Genomic DNA, 27,938 nt, shown 5'->3' with positions numbered 1-27,938 from the left:
CCGCCCTGCCTCAGCAGCGGGGAGTGGGGCGTTGCCCCCTCCCCGCCGAGTGAGTACCGATCGGCTCCCCCGCCCCTACCCGCACTTGCAGCCAGCCGCGCCCGCCCGCCGGGTCAGAGCGGCCAGGCCTCGGCGCGGCCGGCTCCCAGGGTGCATCGCGGCGAGCGCTCGCTGGGACCGGAGAGATGCGCCGGACGGGCGGCGCCCGTTGACCTCCCTCGGCGCCGGCCGCAGGGCCCAGCCCCGCCGCCTGCCCCGCCCATGGGCCGCAGGCCCCCTCCGCCGTCGCCCGCCCGGAGGACCGCGCCGAGCCGCGGAGCCGCCTGAAGGACCGCCGCGGCCGCGCCGCAGGTGAGGCGGGGCCCGGGGCGCGCCCAGTCCAGCCCCGCTCACCTGGCGGCGCGGTGGGGACCGAGCTCGCGTGCTCGGCTTTGAACTCAGCCGCCCGCCGGGGGGGGGGGGTCCCCGCCCGCCCCAGGCTCGAGGGAGGAACGCCGGCTCCTCGGGGCAGGGGAGTCCCTGGCAGAGACGGCTCCCGGGAAACCAAGCGGGGCAGAGGCCTGGGGCGGCGCCGCGACCCCGGCGCGCTGGGGAGGGCGCCCCGCGGGCTGCGGGGCGAAGCAGGACGAGAGCCCGCCGGGCTGCGCCGCCAGCCCGGGGCGGGATCGTGGGGCCGGGGCGCCGCATTGCAGGTGCACTGGGAGCGCCCCGGGGCCTGGCGGGGCTGGGTCCGGGATGCTGGAGGGAGGAGCCCGTCCGAATCCTCCAAGCCTGTAGAAGGGAGCTGCTTTCCTGCTGTGGACGTTCGAGACCCTCCCTAGTAAGTCGTGGTGCCTGGCGTCCTGGTAACCCTTTACGTAAGTACTCCACCTTGCAGGCCTTCTCCGAAGCTTTGGGGCGAGCTTGAGTTTTACCCTAAATTAACGGTTTTCTTGTGACTTTTGAAATGAAGCATAATGCACATATGCAGAGGAGTCAGGGAGCTGTCGTCCGCTACAGTGAATTACTCTAGTTTCTCTAACTTGCGTTTCCACACTGACCTGTGTTGAATGATTTCAAGCTTTGATATTTAGCAGTACGATCTAGTCCACTAATGCAAACCAGGTGGCCTAAGGAAAAATATAACCATGCTCTGTAATGTAGGTGGCTGCAGTCGATTTTATAACAGAATATAAACTACCAAGATGAGTGTAATACTTTAGGTTATTAAGCATTTCCAGAAACCTGTAAGAATGTTAAAGGTAGAATTGTCGTTTAAAAACTGTCAAGTTTGAAATTTATTATTTTGTTAAACGATTTTTTTTTGCACATTCAAGAATTTCCCAGCGTTTTCTCGCCATTGAATTGTAAGGGGAAAGATGCTAACATTTAAAGTGACTTTTCTCTCCAGAGATATTTTGGGATTTATGTATTTCTTTGGGCTGTTTAACCTAAATAGCTGAATGTTCCAAAAAGATTTGAAAGAAGACTTTTTGGCTTGTTATCTTGTGCGCATACGTTTGTATACACTCTACTGAAAAACCTTAAAATATTTTTGTTGCTCTTCTGCGGCATATTATCATTACTCAGTAAGCTTAAATATACCTAAAATTTAAAAGACAATTATTTGGGTATATCAGATTTTTACTGTAACACGTTTGAATATATCAGTTTAACAAATAGTTTTTTTAAAAATTAGATGTTTATAGAGTTAACTCTTAAGGAGCAAATGAATTCTTTTACTTACAACAGCTGATTCATTTTGAGTTCTTAACTATGGTCTGTCACAAGTTGGAAAATTGATTTTAACCTTATTACCCTAATTGTCAGAATGCATTAACAGCAATACTGATGTTAATTAGAGTGCTGATGCTTTTAAGAAATACTTATAAAGCATTTTCTTATATTTCTGGCAAGAAACAAACATGGATTTTTTTCCTTTTGCCTGGAACAAGGTCAGATATAAATAGATCCTAATACTAGTGGGCACGCATGTTTATTAACTAAGATGATGTCTACTGAATTGCATGTACTTCAAGGGCAGTGACTTGTGCCTTTATATGTTTCACACCAAACCTGCAGTAAATGAGTCAGATGGAAGGTCCAGACCAGTTAGATAGGTACTAGCTCAGACACCAGTTTTCACCTCTCCAGCTTTGATGCTTCATGCTGCAGAAAGGTTTGGGCTGGAAGTATGTTCTAATTGTTTTCAAATATTTGAAGGCCTGACATGCAGCAAAGGGACTTTATTTGTTTAGAGTAACTCCTTGGCACAGAAGAGGACAGGTAGTCCTTTGGGGAGACAGGTGTCCCACTGATAAAAACACAGAAGCTATTTGGGATAGAACTTCCAGCAGTGGAAATAAGAGGCTGCTCCTTCCCAGGGGCAGGTCTTCCAATAAGCTGGACCCTCTCTTGGCAGGAAAGGATTCTGGGTGGTATCACACAGCCTTGTGAGAGGGGCTCCCCTGGGTTCCCCTGGCAACTGGACTAGGGATTTCTGCATTTCCCTCCCAGCTCTATGATTCTTTTTTGTTTTTTTACGATGGCTTCTACACTGTGGGCATAGTGACATCTCCAGACACCTATGTGAACCCTTGGAAGAGTTTTACTGGGTTATCTGCCTGGTGTCCGAGGTGATGCTACCACTTCTTTGCATCGGTTGGGGCCTCCCAGATAAACAAGCACACTCACACTCAACGGTTGTTTTTAAAGACTCTTTAATTAGAAGCATTTTGATTTCTTCCTTGGCTTTCATTTTATACAATAAACATTAATCAAGAGCAAAATTGCCTTTTCTAGGAAGGCAAGCAGAGGAGTCACTGTTTTAAAAGCTCTTTTTAAAAATGAGATGATGTCAGTCATTCTTTTGAGAGTCAGCGAGCTGAAAGGGGGCATAAGTTTGTTTATTTTTTCCTTAGCTGAGAGTGTTTGGTTTTTTTTTAAGACATGGATTAAGAGATGATTCTTGTGCTTGCTTTGCATTTTAGTTTCTGTTTATTTCATTACTCAACATGACTCAAGTGTCACAGTTAAAAAAAAAAAAAGTCCAGTCATATCTACCTACAGTGAATGCACTAAATGTTTTTCTGGCACATCTGCATGGTTATTAAATATGCCAGCAGCTGGGGGTGAGACAAAGCAAGAAGTAGGATCCCAGGGACCTGGAAAGGGTAGGTGGGTAGGAACTTTGTTTAAAAAACAAAAAGATGTACCATTGTCCCCACTGAGCTAACCTTGGGATGAATGTATTCAACAGGAATAATGATTTCACTGGTATAGCAAAGATTAGGCTACAGGATGTCATCTCAGTACAACGTCAAGTGATCAGTGGGGATAAGGACCTTTGCTATGGCCAGGAGCCAAGCACAGTCCCCTGTGCGCTTCCGAGTGTCCATACACCAGGACTAAGGGGAGTAAGCCAATGGAGTGAGAGCATTGCCTGGCCCCTCCAATTTCAGAAATTATAGGGAAAAAGTCTGAATTAATATATACAGGTGCTTAATATTTTTAAACCCCTTTTGAAAATATTCCCTTCTCCTTTGTTATTTAGCTGGTGAGTTTGTCTCCAGTTTTGCTCGTGTGCTATTGTCAGCTGAACTTGGTGTGAAGAGCTGAATGACAGTAGTGCTCCTTGTAGGTCTGACAAGGAGCACATCACTAATTTATACTAGCCATGTGACGGGAAAAGAGATGGACATCAAGTTTGTCTGGTCAGCCAAAACTAAAATAAGAAAACTTAAGAGGGTTTTATCCTTTCAGAAAAAAAGAAATCACAGATGCTGCTTTAAATATTATTACCAGGACAACAAATGATCAAGTAAGGCAACCAGCTAGCAAGCAGCCTCTGAGAGGCCACAGGCCAGGCTTTAAAACCTCTAGTCACAGCCTCTGAAGGCATCACATGGTTGTCTTAAAAGACTTTTGTTAATCAGAAAAATATTTACATTTTAATGCAAATCTCCACAGTGAAGAACAGACTGAGAGTGATATTTCATGGTTATTCCCAATTTACCACTGCCAGAAATGACTTCAAGAAGCGAGAAATACCTTCTCTCCTGGGGCTGAGGGAAGAGGGAATGTGCTGTCTCCCGAGGCTTGGTTTCTTTATTCCAGCTCAGCTCCCAGAACTGAGCAGCAAGCTACCCTTCTTTGGCACTGAAGGAGCAAACCTGGGAAACAGTGCTGAGAAAGAAAACTCTAATAAATGGATAACAAGGCATGTGATACATTTTTTGCTACAATTTCTGTCTTTATTGCCTCTTTAGCAACACTTAAGATATTAAATTTAGAGCTGGGTGAGGCCCATTATCCTCGGCTCCTCAGCTTCCTTCCCAGTCTGCTTCTAAGTACATCCTGTAGCCACCTTGTTTGCTGGACAGGTAGGAAAGTGTATGAGGCATTGTTTTAAGCCCACTCTCTAGTGTACCATTGTTGGGTTTCACTGCTACAGAGAAAGTACAATTCCCAATATTATTACAATACTACTATACTCTGAAATGACCATCTTTGGTGTAACATAGAATATGCATAAGAGCACTAGTTTTCCAAGAGCAAGTTCCGCCTGTATCATGGCATAATTATCCTGCAATCTCTGATTTTTTTTTAATGAACTAAGGGGTGCTTTGACACCAAGCTACATCCCCAGTGCTTTTTATTGTTTGAGACAGGGTCTTGCTAAGTTGCTGAGGCTGATCTTAAACTTGTGATTCTCCTACCTCAGCTCCTGAGTTGCTGGGGTTACAGGCATGCACCACCACACCCAGCAGTTCCCAACCTAATTTTTCTAATGAACTAATGATGGAGGAGGCTAGGCTCATGCCATACCCTAAATATTGAAGGAGGCTATTTTTTAAAAATATTTTTAGTTGTGGATGGACACAAAAATTTTGTTTATATTTTTATGTGGTACTGAGGATTGAACCCAGTGTCTCACACTGAGCTACAACCCCAGGCTGAAGGAGGTTATTTTTGAACCTCTCTCTCTCCAACTGTCACATATCACATATCAACCCAGGTAAAAGGAATTGGTTTATTTCTATGGCTAGTGGCACATGAGAGCAGCTCCACTTTTTAGAAATGTTTCTGTCTAGCTGAGATTCAGGAGGCCGAGGCAGGAAGTTTACAATTTCAAGGCCAACCTTAGCAATTTGGCAAGACCCTGTCTCAAAAAAAAAAAAAAAAAAAAAAAAAAAAAAAAAAAAAAAATGACTGAAATGTAGCTCAGTGGTAGAGTGCTCTTGGATATAATCCCCTGTACTGAAAAAAAGAAATGTTTACCCCTTGTGCATTTATGAGAAAGATGAAATGTTCTGCTTGCTTAGTTTTCTGTTCTCTAGATAAAAACATGGCACAGGATAGAAGGTGTGGCCTGTCCTCTGTCTTGGGTGGTCATCTTTGTCTTCTGGTTGAGCCCCTATGACCAGACAGCAGGTTCTACAAACACTGAGCAGCAGCCTCTGCTGTTCGGGCACCTGCTCGCTTGCACCCTGATGCTCTGGGGAGGGAAGGCCAGCCTTCCTGATGGGCAGGAAGGCTGTGTCGCCATCCTCTGCCTCTCTGCTGTGGGTTAGTTCTCTAGTGAGGGTCCCTTTCCCATCAAGAAAGTGGTCAAGTTCGTTTTTGACAGATTTGCCAGCTGAGTAATCCCATGGCAGGGGGACCCAGGGCAGAGAAGACCAAGGGCAGAAGACCTGACGAGCTTTTCAGGGAGAGACAGTAAGTGGGACCAATGCAGGAGACAGGTTGGGAGCTGTCTATTCAGAAGTGTTCTTGGGTCTTGCAGGATAGCATGCAGAGCAGCTCTGGATGACCACTGACTACTTCTAGAAGGTCATTGAGTTCTTCCCATCAGCAGGCTGTGGCTGGAGGGGAGAGCCTTTCTTGGTGCCCTCAGATGCCAGCTAGCCCTTACATGTTGAGTCTGAAACTCAAGTGGGAAGCAGATTAGCTTTCTCTGTGCCTCAGGGGAAACGGAGTTTCACTGGAAGTGACTAAGCAGTTGGGGACTATGGAGCTGATCTCACGAATGCTGCAACATTGTCTTGGACAGTTGAATTGAGTGTGCATCTAACCTCACAGATTTTTGGTATGGGAATGACATCCATTGACACCCTTCTCAGGTGTCTTCCAATGATGGGCACAGGCTCATCTCGCCTTTTAGGTGAAAGTTCCAGACTTTGTCAAAATGCTCACTCAACACTCTGTAGGTAGGGGATCCGGCCACTTCAGTTTCAGAAATCCCAACCAGAGTATTGTTCACAATTCCCTTTTGAGACTTGCCCACCTCTTCTGCTTCTGGTGAGGCAGTGAAGCTCTGATGGATGCACAGGGCTTTACAGCTTTATTTACAACCTTGTCTCTAAATTGTGGACTCTTGCTTTAAATAGATGCACTTAATGTGCCAAATCCAGAAATAAAAAATTTTAGGAGTGTTTTGGAAGTCATGTGTCAGCCTTTGCATGTGGGTACCTTCTACACACAGGGAAACTACTACAACATTCACGTGAAAACCATGGTTTTTTTCTTTGAATGAAGCTAATCTGAACATATTTACAACCCTACTACATAAACTGCTCTCCGGGTTTATGCTTTCTTCCTAGAACCTGAGCTAGACAAGCAAGGCTGACCCATGGAAAATAGAGCATACCACCTCTAATGACCCCTCACATCCTTTCTTGTCTGTGTGTCCCCGGCCATGGGACACCCAGCACACACAGCCAGATGAGGAAACCATATCCCTTGGAGCTACAAAGGGGATATTTGGCAAATGCCAAAGATGTCTGGTTGTAAAGACCCTCTCCAGAGGCCTATTATCATGTGGGGCTTGATTGAGGACAAGAAAGCACAAGAAGGGGCTGATCAGCCTGAGAAGGACAACTGACCATAGAGCACCTGGGTCATGCTGATCACCAAAGGACGGTTATTTCTAAAAGCCATGACTTAGCGATAAGACAGGCCCTCAAGCATCACAAGTGCCTGCGACTGTAGTGTCTGGTCAGGGTGAGTTGGCAAGAGCGGGGTTGCTCCCTACTCCAGTGAAGGCAGCGGCCAGGAAGAGGAGCTTCTTCCTTGTTGGGGACAGACTTTGTCCCAAAGGCCAGCTTCCTGCTCTGGGAGCCACCAGGGCTTGCTACTCGGCTTTGCACAGTTTTTGTTGGTTTTAGTTCAGTGACACACACACCATCCACACAGGTAGTCACACCAACAGTTCATTTAAAGGGCAGTATATTATTTAGAGATTTAAATGTGTAGATTTTAAGTATTATTGATTGATTTTGCCATCTTAATTTGAGCTTAAAAAAGCAGACGTTCAAAAGACCCGATAGATGATCCATGGGGACTGTCAAATGGTGAGGTTTGCCTCTTCCACTAGAATATGAATTTCTTTACAATCTTTAGGTAAATATACATTATTAACTAATTACTGCAGTGCTCTACTAGTCCATAGAGAATAAGAGATTTTCAAAAATATAAAATGTACACTAAAGGATAACACAGTTGTTGCCACTAAGCATTGGCAGAGGAATACAGCCCCTTCAAACATGGCTCAGCTAGCAGAAGCAGAGGAACTTTATAGGTTTCATAATATGTAATATTGTCAGAGATTTTAAAGCAATTTATGAAGATACTAATTTCTTAAGGTACCATCCACTTTAGTTGAATCCTCATGCTTAAATTTGCACAGGGATCATTTATGATCTGTAAAGCAAGTGTAAGGAACTTAGGAAATTGTCGCTACTTTAGCCTTTGTGAAAAAATCCTGCTTTTTTGGTGCGCGTTGGTATGTGAGGGTCATCTAGAAAGCTGTCTCCGTGAGGCCAAAATGTTTTCATTTGATCATGGGGGTGTTCCAAAGTCCTCACAGAGCCTGGCTCTAAGATACTCCAAACTGCTTGCTTTATTGGTAAAATGAGTTGCAAACTTAAATTGCCCCCAGAAAGGGAACCCCAACTTCACAAAGCAATGTATGAAAGGATTTTAGAGTCTGAAGAAAATGTTAATAATTTTAATTCTTTTTGTGTCATTTTTTCATATTACATTGGCATATTCTCGTTCTTATTCTTAGTACAGAAGGTTTTTTTTTTTTAAGACAAGTTGCTTTTTTGATTTGTACCTATATCTTCAAATTTTATTTTTAAACTGGGGTTTTATAACTTGAGCAATAGTTTTTACTTTGGAAGAGACCTTTTCCAAGAAGAAAATGGTTTTAAGATTACTAGCTCAACACTAATTTCTTTCGCTTCTCCATTTTATTTATGCGAATTACAAAGTTTAAATGATGTCTCTTTTTGTAAGCAGGAATCTCTGGTGACCGTAAAGCGTGCACTTTCATTTCTCCCAGCCTGGAAAGCTGTTCTTAAAATGCTACTACATGTAAAATATTAGAATTTGGGGCATAATTTCATAATTTTTTTTTTTAGGATTCTGATATTCTGTTTAACAACTGAAGTTCCCTTGCATTTGAGAAATGTCAAAGCTTCATGCAATGTCCTGGAGACTGGTAGCCCTCTGGTCAGAGCACTCCGGGGAAGTACCCACCCGGGCTGCATGCAGTAGCCTACTCCATTCCGCACACCTGCACATCCTTTGTAATCAGAATGCTGGAGTCCTTGTTTGGGATTCCAGAGGTTGCACACACCTCTTCATCTCTCAGTTCACTTTAGTGTTTATACAGGAAAAACAAAATCTCCATCAAGAGCTGGGGAGGAAGTTCTTACCCCCCAGGCTGTTCAGGTCCACGTGCAGCCCTGTTCTTCCAAGCAAAGGCAACGCCTGTTCTGTGATCCCCATGGTGAAGCAGGCGCAGCGGTGTCATCTGCACACCTGCCTCACCAGGGCTTTCAGATACAGAGGAGAAACTCACATAGGCACCTGCACCTTCTGCCTGGTGGTTGCCTTCTTCTCCAGTATTTCTTTAGGAGGGGGGGCATAGGAGATCAAACTCAGGGGCACTCGACCACTGAGCCCTATCCCCAGCCCTATTTTGTATTTTATTTAGAGATGGGATCTCACTGAGTTGCTTAGGGCCTTGCTTTTTGCTAAGGCTGGCTTTGAGCTTGCAATCCTCCTGCCTCAGCCTCCCGAGCCGCTGGGATTACAGGCCTGCACCACTGCGCCTGACCCTTCTCCAGTATTGGTAGCTTTCTGAAACAGGAAGAAAAGCAAACATGGCTCCATCGAGCTCTGTGCCCCCACAGTTGACCAGTGGACCCAAGGAAAGCAGAATAAACCTCAAGTTAAAAGGGACAAAAATGTATTTCAAATGAGATTGCCTATAGCCCAGAGCTTCTCAACTGCTGAAGAGCTGGCATTGGGTCAGGTGGTTCTTGGTCAACGGCCTCCTGCATGCTGGAGGCTGTACAGCAGCACCCTGGCCTCCACCCATTAGGTGCCAACAGCTCCCCTTCCCTAGTTCTGATAACACAAAATATCTCAAACATTGCCAGGGGTCCCCTCGGGCCACAGTCACCCCTGATGAAAGCATGACTCTAACCTGATCTCATGGGGGAGGATGGAATTCCCTGTATTCTGTCGTCTATTGTCTCAAAATAGAAAATGTCCACAGCAATTCCATCTGTTCTTTGGATTAAAAAAAAAGCTGTATCTTGCACCAGCTACAAAACAACCACTGTGGAGATTGAGCAGAATAATAGCATGTGTAGGTGTGTTCTAGGCAGGGCAGCGTCAGTTTGCAGAAGCAAGCCAGCTCCTCACCAAGTCCAAGCGAAGCATGCTCTGCCCAGTGGCACACCACTTACTTGCCCAGTGACATATCTCAGAGGAGTCACCGTCTTCCTCTCTCCCCTCCCCATTTTGTTCAGCTGAGTCTTTTATTGATTTAAACAGGTAAAGACTCAAGCTCCATTTGAATGAAGAGCTTGTCACTACCTATGTTTGTTCTAATCTGCTGTATGAAGAGGGGAATCCCAAGCTCCTCTTTCAGCTAGCCAAACAAACTTTAGTGCTTGTTATCATCAAGAAAGATATGCATCTTCAGATTGTATTATTAAGACCATAAGTTATCAAGTAAGGCAAACAATTAAAAATACAAACTTTTTAGAAGTTAAAGGTTACATTTTATTTATTTTTTTTTATATTTATTTTTTCTTAGTTCTCGGCGGACACAACATCTTTGTTTTGTATATGGTGCTGAGGATCGAACCCGGGCCGCACGCATGCCAGGCGAGCGCGCTACCGCTTGAGCCACATCCCCAGCCCTAAAGGTTACATTTTAAAGGATTTGCAAGAATCACTAAAATCCAAGGTGTCTTAAAATACTCATTGGTGATTACATGGAACATGAATGTCCATTTGGATTGTGTTCCTCAGCAGAACTAGACTCCTCAGCCAGAGCAGGTCCTGCCTTTCTATAGCGGTGAAACATATTCTCTTGCTCTGTGATGTTTTTTCTCAGGCAGCAGCCTCAAGATAATTAATAGAATTCTGTTATCACAGAACAAAAAAAAGACTAGACCTAAGACGCTTTCAGCCTAAAGTAAAATATATAGAAAGAAAAGGATTTTTTTTTCTTTTTCTTTTTTGTACCAAGGATTGAATCCAAGGGCATTTAGCCACTGAGCCACATGCTCAGTCCTTTTTGTGTGTTATTTTGAGACAGGATCTTGCTAAGTTGCTTAGGGCTTGCTAAGTTTCTGAGTCTGGGGCTTTGAATTTGGATCCTCCTGCCTCAGCCTCCCAAGTCTGGTCTTACAGGAGTGGACCACCACCCATCTAGAAGAGAACAACTTCTGAGAAGTGGAATGTGGGGAGTACAGCATTCTATGAGTACATTTTAGTAAGCAGCGACATTTTGCTTCTTGTGGGAACAGCAGTGTAGTGTGACCTGGAGCTTGGCTTCCGAGTCAGCATGGTTTGGGATGAATCCTAGCTTTGCCACTCACTAGCTAAAGCTTCAACGAAGTTGTTTATCTCCTCCAGATTGCCTGCAGAGGTGTGAAACACAGGTAATACCATGATCTCTTTTTGAGTGTCTGTTAAGTACCCAGCCTGGCATGTAAGTCTTAAGTAAAAGTCACTCTGTACTTTTCCCTAGAACTGAGGGACCTGGGTCCTCTGCACTTCCTTCCTCTGCATCCTGCTCCTTCCCTGCCACATTAAATTCCCTCAGGTAGGAATTTTGCCTCTAATGCATAAAAAGCTTTCCCCCGTTTCCTCTCTCTGGCCATCTCAACTTTTCTGAGTAGTTGAGTATGCAACTTCAATCTGACACGGCTGGTCTACCCATGTCCTGCCACTCTGCATAGTGTTCTTTCTGAGTCCAATAGTTTAATGGTCTCACTGTTACTTCTAAACCCTCATCCACGGCTACCTCACCAGAAGTACTTCCTCTGGTCCAAGCCCTGTCCATCCTTGAAGGCTCAGCTTCATCCCAGCTTCTCCAGTCCTTATCCATTCCACAGTCGTTGGGCTCCTCCAGGGGCCTGGCCACACTGCTCTAGTTGAGACGGGCACTGCTCTCCAGAGTTCACCCTGCGGGTGCAGGAGGCAAGCAGGGGAGTGAGCGCTGGAGGCACTGTGAAGGCCACCCCATGGGCCACCTTCCCCGGCTCTGAGCTGGCATGTGCACCTCAGAGGGCTTAATCGTGGAGTGTTTTCTTTGTCCTTGAGTGACCAAGTCACCTATCCCCAAGTGGTGGTAAGCAGCAAACTGTCCACAAGGGCACTGGAGACGTGGCCTGGCTCCGACCCCTAGGTTCCTTGTTGAAGGGCTGACCGCCCCCGTGTTGTCATGGGACTGTAAACAGCACAGGGTACATTCAAGAACAAGACCAGTGCTGACGTGTAGTTCCTGGCAGTCACCATACCTTCTGGTGACGAGTGTTTCTCAGACTACGGAATTCATGGAATAGCACATTTTTCAACTGGGCAAATCTAAAGTGAAAAGAATTGTCCTTTGAGTCAAATAAAGTTAGCTTCATGGACAACCAGTCGCATTGCCAGCCTTCTTTCATTCCATCAAAGCTCGGCACAGGCGCCTCCTGAGTTGCTGAGTCCCTATCCACCACTGGAGAGGGCCAGAGCGTAACCGGGTCCTCGTTTACACGAGGCTCAGCACATCTCAAGTTTGGTGCTGTGCCACAAAGGTCAGCCAGAGTTGGCATGGTTGGCTCAGAACAGAATAATTTTCCACGTGCCAGTAAGATATACCCAAAAAGGTACGTCACAAACCTAGAACACCCTGAGCAAGCCCATGCTTTCCTTCCAACAGAAACGTCTTTACTCCTGGAGAGCTTTCCCACCAGCCCCGTTTTCCCAGAGACAAAGACTAGCTATCCTTTCCTCCACATTGGCATCATCCTCATGCCAGTCAGAGAACTAGTTGCAAGCCCTCTTACTCTCTTTGCTACAAACTACCCTACATCCTGGGGGCTGCAAGAGAAGTGTGAGCCCAGAGAGTGTGAGATCACGGCTCTCAGTTCCAACTCCAGAGAGCCCTTGCTGAAAGGCTGGTTCGGATGACTGGGAGCATTCTCTAGGTGATGGGGATCAGCAAGGAACAAGACAGGAAAGCCCTAGTTCTCCTGGAGCTGACCCGCTAGTAAGGTAAGAGAGTGAGAAATGACTTGGCTTTAGATAATGATAATGCTATGAAGATGCAAAATGGCAGAGTGTGATGATCATGGCACTTAGAGTAAAATTATTCAACAGTGCAGAGCAAAATGAGGACAGGCTCCGGCAGCCTCCATGATGCTGTCTGGGAGCAAGAGAAAGCGCCTGGCTGGCTCCACGTGGGGAGTGGTCACAGTAACCAGCGATGGTTCTAGAAGGCAGTGCTGCCCACTGCAGTAAATCATATCCCTGTGGGGCTATTTAAGTCCTCGTGAACTTGAATAAAAATAAAGTGAAAAATTCAGTTTGTCAGACATATGAGCCACATTTCAGTTGCTCAATAGCTACACTAGGCTAGTGGCTACTTTAGCAGAGAGCAAAGAATAGAGTATCGCCTCATGACAGACATTTTCACAGCCTCCAGGGAAGCAGGGACTCAGGAAAGTGAGGCACAGGGCTTTGGAGGGACTTGCCCAAGGCTGTCTAGGTAGTGAATGGCAAGCTAGGATTCGAACCCAGGCAGTCCAGATGCAGAGCTGGCTTGAGCCCCACCCACTGTCACCTGAACTCACACAAGAAAAGCACACAGCCAGTCTATACCGCCCATTCGACTGTGGCTGGCAGACAGTGTCATCCCATTGGTGCCTCCTGGTCATTAATGCTTTGGGATTCAGCTGGAAGACAGTGGAGCAGAGGACCAGCTGTGTTCCAACCAAAAATGTGTGCCTGTGGGAGCAGCTTCTTCCCCTGGAAAAGGGGAGCTGGAACCAAAAAGCACCAGGAAAATACCAAGCTTCTGTGCGCCCCCAAGCATGCTCTGCCCCCATGTCCTCTACCTGAGGGGGAAGTGCTTGGTGCTCTAGCTGCAGGTGACTCGAGTGGCTGTCAGCAGCTGCATTACTATGGCCATGCTCAGGCTGAACGTTCTAGAGTGCACAGGAAACACAACCAGGCGCCTCGTTGTCCTCCTCCAGAGCCGCCCGAGAACTTGTGGTGGGAACACCAGCACTGGGCTGGGGGAGAGAGGAGGGCAGGCGGGTGGGCTGGCTGCGCTCTCAGTGTCTGGAAGTGGAGTCAGGTGCTCTGTCTGCTGAGCTCAATTCTCTCGCATGATCATCACAGAAACTAGGTGACTCTGATCACCACAGGTCACAGCCATGCAGCAGCTGCTACACACATGCCCAGTGACACCTTTTGTTGGCCCTTCCTGCCTTTCAAGGGTGTGATCACTGCCCTGTGTAGCATGAATTGTGACCATGTCCCATGACAACCAATTCTGTCCCAACATAGCTTCTGGGTCTCAGGCATCTGGGCAAGAAATGACACAAGGACAGTTTTTAAATCTCAAAAAGTTGCAAGTCACTAATAAAAATTAGTGACAATGGCTATTTACCGATATGAGAGGAAAACAAGACAAAGGTACTTGTACAAATGGAAAAAGTGACCTTTTACAAGGTTGGGGACCCTCAGGATACGAGAATACTGGCTAGCCTCCCGGTCTTTTTGAAGACTCCCCGTGAGTGTGAGCGAAGCTCCCTTTCTTGTTTCTCCTCCTCCCAGCCCCCCCACCACCACCACCAGTTTCCTGCTCTTCCCTGAGCAGCACATGGTGCTGCTGGGTTAGCTGCTAATGCTCGTCTCATCAAGGGGATTCAATTTGGTTGCAAAGACAAGCCCTGAAGTCACCTGCACAAGCACCAGCCTTGCCACTCCGCACTCAAGCGCTCATCTCCACCTCTGGTCTTGGATTCCTTGTGTGTTCTAAATGATAGGCTTCTTCACAGCTATTTTGGGGGAGGTTTCCCTCCTCCCCGGAACTTGATGCACGGATGACAAAGACCTGGAATCCACGAGCCCAGGGTTCCCTTGTTCTCTGACACCACAAAGAGCAATTGTGAGCAGAAGGAACTCTGCGAGAGTCAGTCTGCAATGCCACCAGTGCAGGGGCCTCATTTACTCCCCACAGCACGGGAAGTTCACGGGAAGGAGACTTCTCAAGACCCGAGTCTTCCATGTCGGGGTGTCAGGTCACCAGATGGAAAGCCGAAGGGTCAAGCAGCCGTGAATGGACGTGCTGAAGCCATCAGAAGAAGCTCTCAGAAATGGAGGTCTAGGGTCATGGTAAATGCCTTCTAAAAGAATAAGCTCTCTTTCCTTTAAAGATATTTGTTACAGTTTGCATATGAGGTGTCTCCCAGAAGCTCCTGTTAATGCAGGAGTGTTTCCAGATGAAATGCTTGGATTGTGAGAGCTGTGACCTAATCACTCCATCCTAGTTTGAATGAACCAAACTGTAACTGTAGGCAGGTGGAGTGTGGCTGGAGGAGAGGTCACTGAGGTGTGCCCTGGAAGGGTGGTTCTTCCCGAAGCCCCTTCCCCCCACACCCTGCCCCAGCATGAGCTGAGAGCTTTCCTCCACTGGGCCATTCCCCACCCCGGGATGTGTGAGCCCAGAGCAATGGAGTCAGCCATCTATGGATGAGACCTCTGAAACTGTGAGAACTGTGAGGCCCAAGTAAACTTCCCTTTCTCTAAGTTGTTCTTGTCGGGTATTTGGATCACAGCAATGCAAAAGCGAACTAAAACAATATTGGCATTCACTCAAACTGCGTGATTCCAAAGAAATAAATTTCTAATAAAAAATGCCCTCCTGGTGATCACCAGAAGGTGTCTGATCACTACAGTGAAATACCCGGCCATGGTAACCTTAGTCATTGAGTTGGTGGTCACTGTTGAACTATTTTAATAATTTCAAAGATCTCTAATGTCCCTCCATTCCAGCTCTTCTGAGGCCATCTATGAGCCCATTTGCAGAGCAGCGAGTCAGAGGAGCTGCCTGGCTCTGCTGGGTGGCATGACTGAAGTCTAACATGGGACGAAATGCCAGGGCTGGGTCCAGGCGGAGCTCTTTTGACTGCATCCCAGGACAAAGTCTCTCTTCTCTCTGACAATCATCCTCTCAGATGCCCAGTTTAGCTAAGGACTTTATACCACAGCTCATGAAACCATTGGTTGTTTTACGTTTTGTAAGTAACAAAGGAAAAAGTATGGCTAACTTGAAGTGCACAGAGCTTCAGCGAATGAATTCTTTTCTTTTCTCAGAACCTGTGCGATTAGGCAGGCCCACAAAATAACAGAACAGCTCATCAGCTAAGTCAGTTGAACTGGTTCATTCATTCGGCATTATAGTGTTTAAAAGCAATGAACACACCTTCTTGACCCAGGGGCTACAATTTAGATTGTGGTCATCAAACACCAAGATTTGAGAAGTCGTTCCCATTTCATCCTTGTGAAGGGCAGTTGGCACTCAGGATCAGCGCAGCTATGGTTATTGACCAGGTTGTCACACCTGGGATGATCACGGTGCATGTGGACAGGGAAGTGCTAATTAGACGTGACCTGGGTCTTTACCCTTCCATGGAAGGAGGTGACATCCTTCAGCTGGTGGCTCAGGCCCCTCCTGGTGCAGCACCAGCTTGTTAACAGTTCACAAATGACTTTTGTATGAAGTAGCAAATGCTTTTGGCTCCAGTTTATAAAACAAGGCGTTTGGGTGCTCCCTGGAGGGTGCTTATCCTGGGAGCTGCCCAGGAAAGGTAGGAGGAGGGTGCAGGAGCGGGAAAGGCCTGGACAGCCCCACAGCCCTGCCCACCCCTCAGCTGCCTTCCCCAGAAACGGCTTCCCTTTGAGGAATTCTCTTCCAGTGCTGAGATCGGGAGGCAGTGTGCTGGTGTTGCTGCCTCCCAGGGTGGGGCTTCCACAGGGTGCTGGCTCCTGGTAGTGGGTGGCCCTTACTCCATGAGGCCCAGGGAGACCCAGCGGGTGCTGTGTGACAGACTGTGGGAGTCCGTATATGAGCCTGTTTGGCCTGTGCAGCCCACTTAGGGGCACCCCAGAGCACCTGCTCTACAAACTCACTTGCTTTGTGAGACATTTTCACACAGAGGGGCCAAGCCCTTAGCTGCACAGACACTGGACATGGTTTTTAAATAGAAACTCACAGAAAGTGACCATCAGATGCAGGGGACATGAATAAACCCATCCTGCAGACCTGGTGGGGCAGACTTCGGGCAGGCTGCATCAGAGTCTGGGTCTGCCTGCCCGTTACAGCCTTAATTCAGGCCGTCCGTTCTCCCAGAAGGAAATGGCTGCTAGTGCCTAAAAACTGTGGGTAGGACGGGTAATGTCACAGAACTACAGGAATGTGTCATGCAGGGCAGGGGAGGCCCCCAAGTGCTCTCTTGTCATTTTCTGCATATCGTGGGGATACTAAGTTGTGCTTTTGTAAAAGCTGCTTTCCATTGGTTCTTGCCATACCAGTCCGGGTCCTAGCAATCCAAGATTCCTCTGGAACAGCATTATGAAGATGCAGGTCACCCCTTGAGAGGATGCTTAGTGATTAACTTTTTAAACAGAAACTGCTTTATAACTTCTTCTGACAATAAAGTAATACATATATGTGCACCACAGAAGAAGCTGTAGATTATTAAGAAGTTAATTAAGCAGATTATTAAGAAGTGAAAGGCACCCATAACCCACCATCTAAACACTCAGAGCACTCGGGTGTTTTCATTCTAGATCTTTTCACTACTTATATATTATACATACGACTTTTAATATCCTTTCCTTTTTAAACTTATCATAGACCTATTTCCTTGTCAATAAATAAAGATCCACAGTATTTTAATCATTGCACGGTCTGGGTGACCATGCCTCCTCCCTTCCCAACGGACGTTCAGGGCCCTCTGGTGGATAGCTCGCAAAATATAAGACTTTTTTGATTGACTGGTTGTTTCTACGGGAGTTTTCCTCTGTCCGTCTTTGGAGACCTGCCTATAAAGATTGCTGTCTAGTCGGAGAGCAGGGGAGCCCGGAACCTCACCCGTGCTGGGTCTGGAGAGCCCAAGGGCAGTTCCTTCCCCCTTCATCACAACAGACCTGGCATACTGGAAAGTGTGTATTGAAAAATCTGTGTGTGTCCTTCCAGGACTGGGTCATGGTTCTCTGAGGTCTCAGGTTTTAAAGAGAAAAATGAGGCCCCCAGAGAGCTCACAGCCTGAACCCGGCAAAGGCAGGACTAGAACCCGAGACTGACTCTCATGCTAGGCTTGCAGCCACACCTGTTTTTATTAGGTTAAAAAGAGAAAACAACAAAACCCTAATTCTTGAAGAACAATTCATAAATGGGATTTTTTGTCTCTTTAAAAAATAATTGCCCCTTTGTTTTCAACACTTTTATTTCCACTCTCTAGTGGTGTCCACTCTTTTTTTAACCAAAATGTTTCTGGGATCATTTTCAAATGCTTACCGTCTTTGAAGTGGTGTCCTTTGTCTTGTGGGCCTAGCTTTTTGGGACTTTCTTAAATACAAGTGGGGGAGTAGGTCCTGCAACTTACAATGGTTATTTTATGCAGGTTATTGTGAATTTAGAATCCCTCAGTGCAAGTTCCTTTCTGAAGTGGGAGGTTCCTTTCTTAAAACCGAGGATGAGAGTCCTGGCCTAATTAGCCTTGGGCCACTTTCAGCCCCCTGTGGAGTACTATAGATTATTTCAAAGGAAGAAGTAGGTTTTACTGTCCCCCGAGGGCACTTGGCTCAGCCTGACTCTCTATTCCTTCCCTGAATGGCTCCTCTCTAGTGAAACTGGAGGGTAAAGGCCGCCAGAAAATGCATCTATCTGCATTTCCCTCTATGGAAGTAATGGAGCTTCTTTGCTAGCTCATTTCCATACTGAGATGATGCTCAGGAACCACCCTGGTGGGGGACAAGAGCAGCCTAGGAGTGTATTTATAGAACTATGGGCTAATATTTAGAGAAGTAGTACAGCCAACATTTATTAGGCACCTGCTGTAAGCCAGACACCCTCTCCCCTACCCCCCACTGCACTGAGCCTGGAAGCCCCCTTTGAGCCAGCTGCTTACACAACTGAGACTCAGCCCCACTCAGCCTCGGCCCCAGGCACGGTGGCCCCTCCCGAGGTTCTCCTGGTTTCCACTGCGATCGGTGGGCCTCCGTTTCTTGCTTTGGAGACAGGTTGTTGGAGGGCTGCGGTGCAGACTTCCTCCACCTGGGCTTTCTGAGGCCACATGGAGCACCACCTTCCTGCTAGGAAGACCCTCTCCCCCTCACGTCTCACCACCACAGCTGCTGCCCCTATCCCTTGCCAGCCCTGGTGTCCCTAATGGCTGGAGGACACCGAAGCTGTACAGAAAGCCCCCAGAGGTCCTCGAGCTCGAGCTGAGATGCCAGCTCGAGAGCAGGTGGTGCCCAGCAGGACAGGGCCTTGCAGAAAAAGCACAGAGGGTGCACAGGGCTCAGGTGCCTCCTGTCCAGGTGGGAGAGGCCTGCTGTGAATGGTTATCACTTATTCATGACTAGCACCCAAAATAGCTTGTTACAACTACCTGACAACTCCCACGTGGTGCTGGGTGCTGCTTTTCCAGATTCTAAAATTATTACCCCTGTCTCCATAGACTGTGTTCAGCTGAAAGAGAGGCCTGCTTTTGATAGCCCGAGAACATGCCAGTTCCCCACGCTGAGGGATCACAGTGAGCCCGTGCTCTGGTCAGTGCTGTCATGATGCTTCTTTTTTTTTTAGTAGTAGATGGACATAACTTTATTTATTTATTTTTATGTGGTGCTGAGGCTCGAACCCAGTGCCTCCCGTATTCTAGGCAAGCGCGATACCTCTGAGCCAGAGCCCAGCCCTGTCAGTGCTTCTTGTTACTGCGGCATGATTCGGGTTCAGCCCTCAGCTCAACACCGATCTGGAGCAGGATGAGGTCCTTGGACTTGCGCATGTCGTGCATGAGTTCAGATGTGAAGCAGGAACCTAGCTGACTGGTGAGAGGGCAGGGGGGTCTGCCTGGGGCGGTCCTGGCAGAGGAAACAGGCTGTGCAGAAGCCCTGTGTTGGAGGGTATGGCAGGTGCCAGGACACAGGACACAGTGCTGGTGGGGCTGAGTGGGGCAGGCGACCAGGTGAGCCTCTGGACCTGTGGGCCTCTGTCCCAGGAGCATGGAGGGATGCAGTGTGAGCAGAGTTGTGCTTGGGACAAAAGCATGGGTGAGGGGGTGCACACGGGGAGGTGCTGAGGAAAGGGTGTAGCTTGAAGAGGGGAGCAGATGGGACTGGCCTGGCTGAGCCAAGTGCCGCCCCTGTTCCTGACAGGACAGTCTTGTCGCTGACTCAGCCTGGCCTTGGAGAGGATGAGGGTGAGTGTGCCCCTGGCCCTGGACAGAGCGGCTGCTGGGACAGGGATGAGGACGCGAGTGCTGAGGGACACCCCACCCTTTCTTCCTAAGCCAGCCTGCTGCTGTGGGGAGGCACCGACTGGGCCCTGAACGCCCACCTTCACCCGCTGCCTGGGAAGCCGACAGGAGGGGCAGGACCACGTGTCTCTAGAGATGGTCAGCAGGTCCTTTTGGGTTGTGTGATTCCTGACCTGGGTGCAGAGGGACCAGCTTCTCAGGGGGTGTGCGGTGCTGCAGGTGGCCCTACGGCGGGGCAGCTGCACAGCTCCAGTGCACGCGGGGTAGGGGGTGTCCACGGGGCCTTCTCCTCTCCTCCCTCGGAGGAGGACCGTGAAATGCATGACATCAGTGTGGAGCAGCACTTCATGTCTGCACAGGAGAGATGGTCCATTATGAAAATCATTAGGTCATCATTTATACATGAGTGTCCTGAAGAGAGGAAGGAACATTGCCTGGATCAGGGGGAGAATTAACTCGCTGTGGATGGGCCATCTGTCCCCATGCTGCAGAGAGCAGTCAGTGACACAGGCCCTGCATCTCTGAGGCCTTCCATTAAGGGCACGTTGTCACTAGGAATGATGGCAGAAGTCTCCCCAGAGACAGTCAGCCAGGGCTTCAGAGCCATCTCCACAAAATGTGGCCTGGAACCTTCTCAAGACTTAATTTATTGGACATGGAGAATGAACTGTAGGGGAGGAGAAGGTTCGGACCCATGAATTTACCTCAGGGAAAGTTGCAGATGAGGCTCTTCCAGCCATGGTCGGGTAGCGCGGTCCTGAGGGCCTCTACCCTGGCTGCCGCTGGAGTCCTGGGGGAAGACGGCAGAGCTGGGTGTCGCACCCTGTGGGGCCGGTTACCTGCCTCAGAGACAGGACCTCATGAGCAGAGGAGGCCGGTGTCCAGGCCACACTGCCTCTGGGGAGCAAAGGACTGTGAACTGTTGTGGCCCCAACGGTACAGAGAGACCAAGCTGGGCGCTCAAGGTAGAAACTGCAACGTGTGCTCTTCTGACCCAAAACGTGCTCTGTGACCTTGCCGCTGCAGCCACAGGAGGCCACCTTCGTCTGCGGTGGGCACCCTGCATCTATCTGGGCCTTCATCCACCACGCCGACCCTCTGGGGCTCCGTGGTGAATGCTCCACCATGTCTCAACCCCCAACGTCTCAGGTACTGAGGGGGCATGGCAATGAGGTAATGAGGCCACCTGCTAAGCAGGCAGCATGAGGGTCTTGGGACCTGTGGGGTTCCACTCGGAAATTAGCGCCTGGGCAGGCGGCCCTGCACCCCGGGAGCTTATTGCCACGGCACAGAAGCCTTGCTGCACTGCCAAGAGACTGCCCCAGCTCTGCCCAGCAGCGTCCTGAGTGCTTCAAACACCGCCATCATGAGCCACCAGGCAGCTCCATGGGGTCAAGGCCTGAAACTCAACTGGAAGTTGCCTCGCAGGCTCCCTGAGGTCGGAGTCTGATTCCTCTCCACTCCCCTGAACTGCGCTGACGTGAGCCTCCTCACACCTGCCTCTTCTACACAACAGTGGAGACTTCCCTTTGGAAGATCCTAGAAGCACAGCAGGTGACATGCCCTCAGAGCTCGACTGGCCTCTCCCATTTGTCTCTGCTGTCCCTGGTCATCTTTCCCTAACTCTGATGTCCTCCTGTTTGTCTTTATCGTGGTTCTTTTGAGGGTGTGTCATTTCCACTCCTCCAGCTCTGGTGACCATGTGAATTGTGTGCTCCGTGTTTTCCAGCTTGCCCCCGGGGAGGGGCACATGGCCCCTGTGCCAAGTGGCCTGTGTGAATGGAGTGCATACCTGAGGTTCCAGTGATGAATCCCTCTTGGCTCCAGAGCCAGAAAGGGAATATATTGCTGGCCTTAAAATTAACAAAGAGCAGTCGGTGTCATCCAAAGTGGTGATAGCCTGGGTGTGCTGTCATCTCCTAAACCAAATGCTGAGCTGTCATGACAGGATGGTGCCCCTCACACCACCCCACAGATGTTACACCCTGGAAGCATTTGAGAAATGGCAGGTCCTGTAGGGAGGGTTCTCTGGCAGAGCAAACCAGGAAAGACGCCCTTGCAGACCTGCTTTGCAGAACCATCCGTGTCTGCAGGGCTCGCTCCCAGGCTCCCAGCCCACATTCTGTCCTTAGCACTCTCAGTGCTTTGCAAGGCGTCTTGAATTACTTTGCTAGGTTTTCCAGAAAGATTGACTTCACCGCATTTCTCAAGTTACAGTAAGGCAGAGAATCAGGCCCTGAGTGAGCCTGGGGTGGGGAGCGGGCAGGGACTAGGGATAGACCCCAGACTCCTGAAGCCACCATGTAGCCCACAAGATATTCCCAGGAAGGGCCGGGCTGCTCTCAGCTCTGCCCACTGCAGGGGTGTCCCTCAGAGTTCTGCCCACTGTTGCCCCGACACCTGGCCAGCTCCGGGTGCCACCTGAAGGAACCAGCAGCCCAGTCCCTGCACCATGTGCTTTGGAAGGCCGAGTTGTTGCCTCCCTCTCAGGAGCTCTCCCAGCAGCACTTTGGGTCAGTCCCTGCCCACTGAGGCCAGGTGTGGAGAGCATGGAACTTGGAATCGGGACCCTGGATTTTAATCTCTACTCGTCCCACACTGGCTGTGGGACCCAGGCTTGCTCATCCACTCCCCACAGCCTGTTTCCTTCCTAGAATTGTGAAGTGGCCTGGACCCCCAGGGTGACTCTGTTCACCAAGGCAGGTGTCCTGAGAGTGGAGCTCTAGCCCTGCACAGGGGTCACAAGACAGAATAGCCCTGAGGGCCAGTCTCTGCCTTCCGGCCCCACCTCCTGCCTCTGCCCCAGGACCCTCATTATGGAGACAGTGACCAAGGTCTGTGTTTCCTGCAGGTCACCTGGATGTCAGCATGGCAGCCACGAACCTGGAGAACCAGTTGCAAAGTGCCCAGAAGAACCTCCTGTTCCTGCAGCGGGAGCACGCGGGCACGCTGAGGGGGCTGCACGCGGAGATCAGGCGGCTGCAGCAGCACTGCACGGGTACACCTGGGCACGCAGGCGGGACGCACCCTGGGCCACAGAGCCCCACAGAGCAGCCTCAACATAGGGGCCCCGCTGCAGCCAGCCGCCCTTTGCTGTAGCGCTCAGCACCTGTCACAGAGCCCCCTGGAATGCTTCCCTCAGCACAAAGAGCAGGAAGCCCAAGGCCTGCCTTGGGATCCTGGGGACTGGCAGGACTGGCTGTGGCTCACACCGTAATCCGAACAGCCTGCGGGACACGTGGAGCGAGCTGCTCCCAATTTCTCACTGTTGGGGTGTGGCTGGGGCAGATGGGAAGGAGGCTTTTGGGGAAAGCAGTGTCCCTGAAGCCCAGCAGGCTCAGCACTACTGCTGTCACCCGTGGCTCCTAGAGCCCTGCTTGCTCTGCAGAGCTGAGGAAGGTGGGGAATGGCGAGGAAGCTGATGTATGAACTTTCCTTTTCAGATCTGACATATGAGTTGACACTGAAGAGTTCTGAGCCGACAGGTAAGGGCCTCCCTAAAAGCCGGTGGGTATCATTGCCTCTGCTGCACGTGGGTGCCTAGAGCAAAACACAGCTCTGTGAAGGGCTGCGTGTGTCGCCAGAGCTCTCAGTTGTCTGTGGGGGGGACAAGTGAATGGATTACCTTTTCATTGACAAATCTATTTAGAATGTCTATCATATGCTTTTCTGGATTTTCTGATTTTTCCACAGTGAATATACAATCTTCTATAATCAGGAAATAAACCTGAAGTGATTTCTCCAGAAAGAAAGGAGACCAGGAGGAACGTGGGGCAGAGCAGTCCCAGACCCTGTGCCAGGGCTGTCTTCATCCTGGCTGGGCACAGCCCCTAGACCACCTTTCTCTGGACTACAGTCCCAGAAGTACTTCCCCAACCAGAACCCTTGGGGACACCCACGGTGTCAGCCCAGTGGCAGCAGGCAGAAGAGGCAGGAGCCAGGGTCCTCCCAGGGCCTCCTGCATAGCAAACAGCTGCTCCCAGCACAGGGCAGGACTGGGAAGGTGCAGACCCACTCCAAGGGACACTGCCTAACTAGGCTTCAGAGTGCAGTTGGCCTTGGTTGGAGTCAGATCCACACCAATTTTTCCACTTTGATCCTTGTGTTCCTGTCTCCTGAGTGCTCCTCTCACCATTTTGAGTGTGGTGAAGGAGCCTTGGGACAGGAGCCTGCCTTCCAGATAAAAGGTCCCAGGACCACTCCTGCAGCCCCCAGGCCAGAAGCTGGGCCCCAGAAATTCAGAACAGGATTTCTGCATGACTTCAACCTGCCATAATGGAAGCCTCTGGAAAAGCACCACCCATGTCCTAGAAGCTCGGATGTCCTTGCCCCTCCCGGCTCTGCCCAAACTAATCTGCAGCAACACAGGGCTGGTCCAGTGGTTCTCAAGCCTGCCCCAAGGGCACCCACCCACCCAAGGCCACATGCCTGGCAGTGCTGGCTCTCTGCCATGTGTGTGAGGTGCGGTGGGGAGGGCTTGCAGGAGCCTCCTGGTGCTTCTGGTAGGCATCTCCCTCCCCAGGGATGCAGCTCACTTCAGTGCACCCCAAACTTGCCTAGCCCTAGGCAGTTCAAGACGCAGGTCATAAATGAGCCTGCCCTGCAGGCAATTCTCAAGGTCTGGCAGGAGCTGCAGACCTGTGTGTTTAAGAGGTGCCTCGGTCACGGTCACGAGTGTTCAGGAAGGCCTGGAAATGCTGCTTTGGGTGACAAAGCAATTACCACCGCAGGAAATGAAAGTTCTAGAAAGGGTGGTGTGGAGGGTCAGTCGCACCAGCTCCTCCCCTGGTAGCACCCAGGTGGCCCAGGAAACATCACCGAGTGCCAAGCCAGCCCCCAGAACAGCATAGCGTGGCTGATCTCAAGAACGGTAAGGACAAAGTGCAGAACAGCCGGAGGTGGGTGGCCACAGAGCACACCTTACCAGGACCCTGGATTGGGGCAGGCTGTCACAGAGGGGTTGTGTGCCTTTGGCAAGGTCTCTAACATTTCTGGGCATGTGTCTCCATCCACAGGCCCCAAAGTTAGGTTTCTGGCTGACTCCCAAGGGCCTGCCGTCCAGGGCTGCCCCTCAGCTGCCCTGTACGTGCAGAGCCCAGGGTGGGCTGTGGTGTCGGACAGGCCTCTGCAGTGTGGCCTGGGGAAGACAAATCCTGGGATGTTCATGTCCAGCTGGAGAGGTCACACCCGCCTGGGAGGGAAGCAAAGGCCAGCAGTCCATGTGGGGGCTGAGAGTGAGGGCCCCATGTGGGACACGGGTGGGCACTGAGTCTGAACGCTGTGGTCGAGGTCAGCATTTCAGTAGCAGGGGCTCAGCCCAGGCAGCCAGGCGCCTAGGTCTTACAGGAGGCTTTATGTGTCTGCCACTCTCCTTACCTCTAAAACTGCACTTCAGAATGCATTGTTTTTCTTGTCAGCCAAAAAACCCAAAACACCTTATGGGAGGTAGTATTGCCTCCGCCCTGCCCGGGGGAGGCCATTTGTGACCGTGCACAAGCACAGGCACACCTGTGTTCCGCAGCGGTGAGCTCACAGCACACAAGTGCTGGGCACAGAGCAGGTGTGGCTGCCTCACCTCACATGGTTCAGAGCCCAGCTGGCAGAACGTCCTGCAGAAGTGGTGGCTAGGCAGGGGGCGCCAGGACACAGACCTGCCCTGGGAAGCAGCCGAGGCTCCAGGGAGACATGCAGCCTGCCTCTGGCGCCAGGCAGGCCCTGGGGGCATATGAGAAGATGGGCCTGTGGGTCAGGAGTTAGATCGATGATGGCGGTCACAATAAAGACGGCCCAAGGAGGGGAGTCGTGAGGGAGCAGACGACACAGACAGGAGGAACTAGCAGGCCAGCCGGCAGTGTGCATTCTGCTAGGCAGGGAGGAGCAGGCTTTATTGGGGGGTAGAAGGGTGCGGAGCAAGCATCCCCGCACAGGGTGGATTGAGGAGATCAGAGAGGAGGCAGCACCCAGCCAGAAAGCAGCAGTGACAGGGGCAGAGAAGAGACATGTCCACTGGCCAGCTGACAGAGGCTGTCGGTGAGCCAGGAGGAGAGGAAGAGCAAGGAGGCTGTCCATAGCCTGTGGACAGGTGAGGGCGAGTCCCAGGTGAGGGAGAGCTGGGGACGTGCAGACCCAGCAGAGACAGGCTGTGCATGTGTCAGGCCTTCACAGAGGCCGTGCTCTACCCAAGGTGAGTTTCTCAGCATCTAGAAAGAACCAGAGAGCTCACCTGCTTCCTAGGGGCCAGATGGCATGGGAGTGGGGTGAGGACACTGTTGTGACACTGAGTCAGCATGTATGAAGCAAAGCTTGAGGGTGGAGAGCAGGTCCCTAGAGGCAGGCTGTAGCCGCAAGACAGTGCTAGGGTAGGGCTCCATAGGGGCATCTGAGCCTGAGACCCCTGGCCAGGGAGATGCAACGGCCCGACTTCCCTTCTCTTCAGATCAGACCTTACTGAGTTAGACTGGACAGTGCTCTTGACATTTCAGTTTCAAAACAACACTTTGCAGCAGGCATTTGACTAGCAGCTCCTGAGTGACAGGCAGGGGGACCTGGTAACAGCTGAATCCCTAGCCCCTGGTGAGGCCAGTGCTCTGAAGTGGCCCACTTTAACATCAACGTTTTCAAGATCTGAGACAGGCTTCTTGCAGGGAGCCCCCATCGGTGAGGGCAGGGCCTCCCGCCGCCTGGCCCTGGCGCTCGCCCGCCTCCGTCCGGCTCGAAGGGTTCTCACTCTGGCCCCCTGACTCCCTCGCAGGAGACGGCTCTTCCAGAAGCGCTGAGCTGAAGAGACGATGTGAGGACCTGGAGACCCAGCTGAAGGCCAAGGAGGACGAGAACAGGCAGCTGCTGGAGGAGCTGGGGCAGAAGAGTGCCCTGATGGCAGTGCTGGAGAACACCCTCAAGGAGCGGGAGAAGAAGTACCTGGAGGAGCTGAAGGTGAAGAGCCACAAGCTGAGCCTGCTGTCGGCCGAGCTGGAGCAGCGTGCCAGCACCGTGGCGTACCTGACCGCGCAGCTGCACGCTGCCAAGAAGAGGCTCCTGAGCTCCAGTGGCACCTCGGACGCCAGCCCAGGTGGAGGCACCCCACTGGCCAGCTACAAGCCTGCACCCCCCAAAGACAAGCTGCCCGAGACACCGCGCCGCCGCATGAAGAAGAGCCTCTCCACCCCGCTGCACCCCGAGTTCGAGGAGGTCTACAGACTGGGGGCCGAGAGCCGCAAACTCCTCCTGCGCGAGCCTGTGGACGCCATGCCCGACCCCACCCCGTTCCTGCTGGCCCGGGAGGCGGCCGAGGTCCAGCTCATCAAGGAGCGGCCGCTGGTCATCCCGCCCATTGCCTCGGACCGCGCGGCAGGCGGGCAGAACAGCCCAGCCCGCGAGAAGCCGCACAAGGCCCATGTCGGGGTGGCCCATCGCATCCACCATGCCAGCTCCCCACAGCCCCAGCCCGAGGTGGAGACGCTGGCCGTGGACCAGGTGAACGGAGGCAAGGCAGTGCGGAAGCACTCAGGGACGGACAGAACTGTGTGACTATGGCCTGCACTGTCCATGCACCATGAGCACCACAGGGAACCCCACCGTACCTTTTTCTTTACCTCCCACGCATGCCAAATCGTTTTCAGACCTGTCCACCAACTCTCCTGCTCCTCCTGCCCCATGCTGCAGACGCCACAATACGACCGTGTCCCTGCTGCAGAATGCATAATCTACTAACGCTGTGGCCACCACCCACGTGCCCAGCCGCTTGCTTCCAAGCCCAATCCGTGTCGTCCAGGCGCACTCGTGGACAGGCACCGGCCACAGGATGCACACTGCACCACGTCCTCAGAGCAGACGGGCACGCGCCTGAGTGTACAGCCAGCCACGCACAGCAACCTCGACCACCCTCCAGGGCAGCCTGTGGAGCAGCCGCTCCCTCTGGAGTCCCTGCACCTCTCTCCTCCTCCCCCGGGCGGCACTTGTCACCGAGCAGCTGTATGTAGATGTCCAAAGGAACTAAATAAGATGACGTTGCTCTTCATGTCACCACAACCTGAATGTGTGTTCATATTTTTTGTTAGTCTTACCCAAAATGTTCCAGATCCCAACAAACTTTATTTTCTAAACCTGCCTTCCTTC

The 27,938-nt window shown here is 50.7% G+C and overlaps 1 protein-coding gene and 1 long non-coding RNA gene across 5 annotated transcripts in view; one reads left to right on the top strand and one right to left on the bottom strand.

Annotated features, from left to right (window-relative positions):
• Window positions 1–218, bottom strand: part of LOC308645647 — a 35,240-nt gene extending 35,022 nt beyond the window's left edge. The window contains exon 1 of the long non-coding RNA XR_014021254.1: window positions 80–218. This is a non-coding gene — a long non-coding RNA (uncharacterized lncRNA). The remainder of the gene's footprint in view (window positions 1–79) is intronic.
• Window positions 213–27,938, top strand: CCDC92 (coiled-coil domain containing 92). Of its 4 annotated transcripts, none has more exons than XM_081287934.1 (5): window positions 213–351; window positions 11,036–11,110; window positions 22,675–22,821; window positions 23,267–23,308; window positions 26,575–27,938. In XM_081287934.1, the coding sequence occupies exons 3-5, from the start codon at window positions 22,692–22,694 to the stop codon at window positions 27,348–27,350; spliced, it is 948 nt and encodes a 315-aa protein (XP_081144060.1). In that variant the 5' UTR covers window positions 213–351; window positions 11,036–11,110; window positions 22,675–22,691; the 3' UTR covers window positions 27,351–27,938. The 4 variants fall into 4 exon arrangements, with proteins under 4 accessions (XP_081144060.1, XP_081144059.1, XP_081144061.1 ...); XM_081287935.1 differs by lacking the exon at window positions 213–351 and adding an exon at window positions 532–820; XM_081287933.1 differs by lacking the exon at window positions 11,036–11,110 and having other exon boundaries at window positions 222–351.

Source organism: Spermophilus citellus (assembly GCF_964194105.1).
Source record: "Spermophilus citellus genome assembly, chromosome: 3".
Taxonomy (NCBI): Eukaryota; Metazoa; Chordata; class Mammalia; order Rodentia; family Sciuridae; genus Spermophilus; species Spermophilus citellus.
The sequence above is the reverse complement of the archived record's forward strand: the minus strand, read 5'-3'. Positions and strand labels throughout refer to the sequence as shown.

Bases quoted from the DNA above. Each gene is read 5' to 3' on its own strand.
- CCDC92 (XM_081287934.1), top strand. From the start codon at position 22,692: ATGGCAGCCACGAACCTGGAGAACCAGTTGCAAAGTGCCCAGAAGAAC. The intron at 22,822-23,266 runs GTACACCTGGGC...TTTCCTTTTCAG, and splicing joins GCTGCAGCAGCACTGCACGG to ATCTGACATATGAGTTGACA. The intron at 23,309-26,574 runs GTAAGGGCCTCC...ACTCCCTCGCAG, and splicing joins GAAGAGTTCTGAGCCGACAG to GAGACGGCTCTTCCAGAAGC.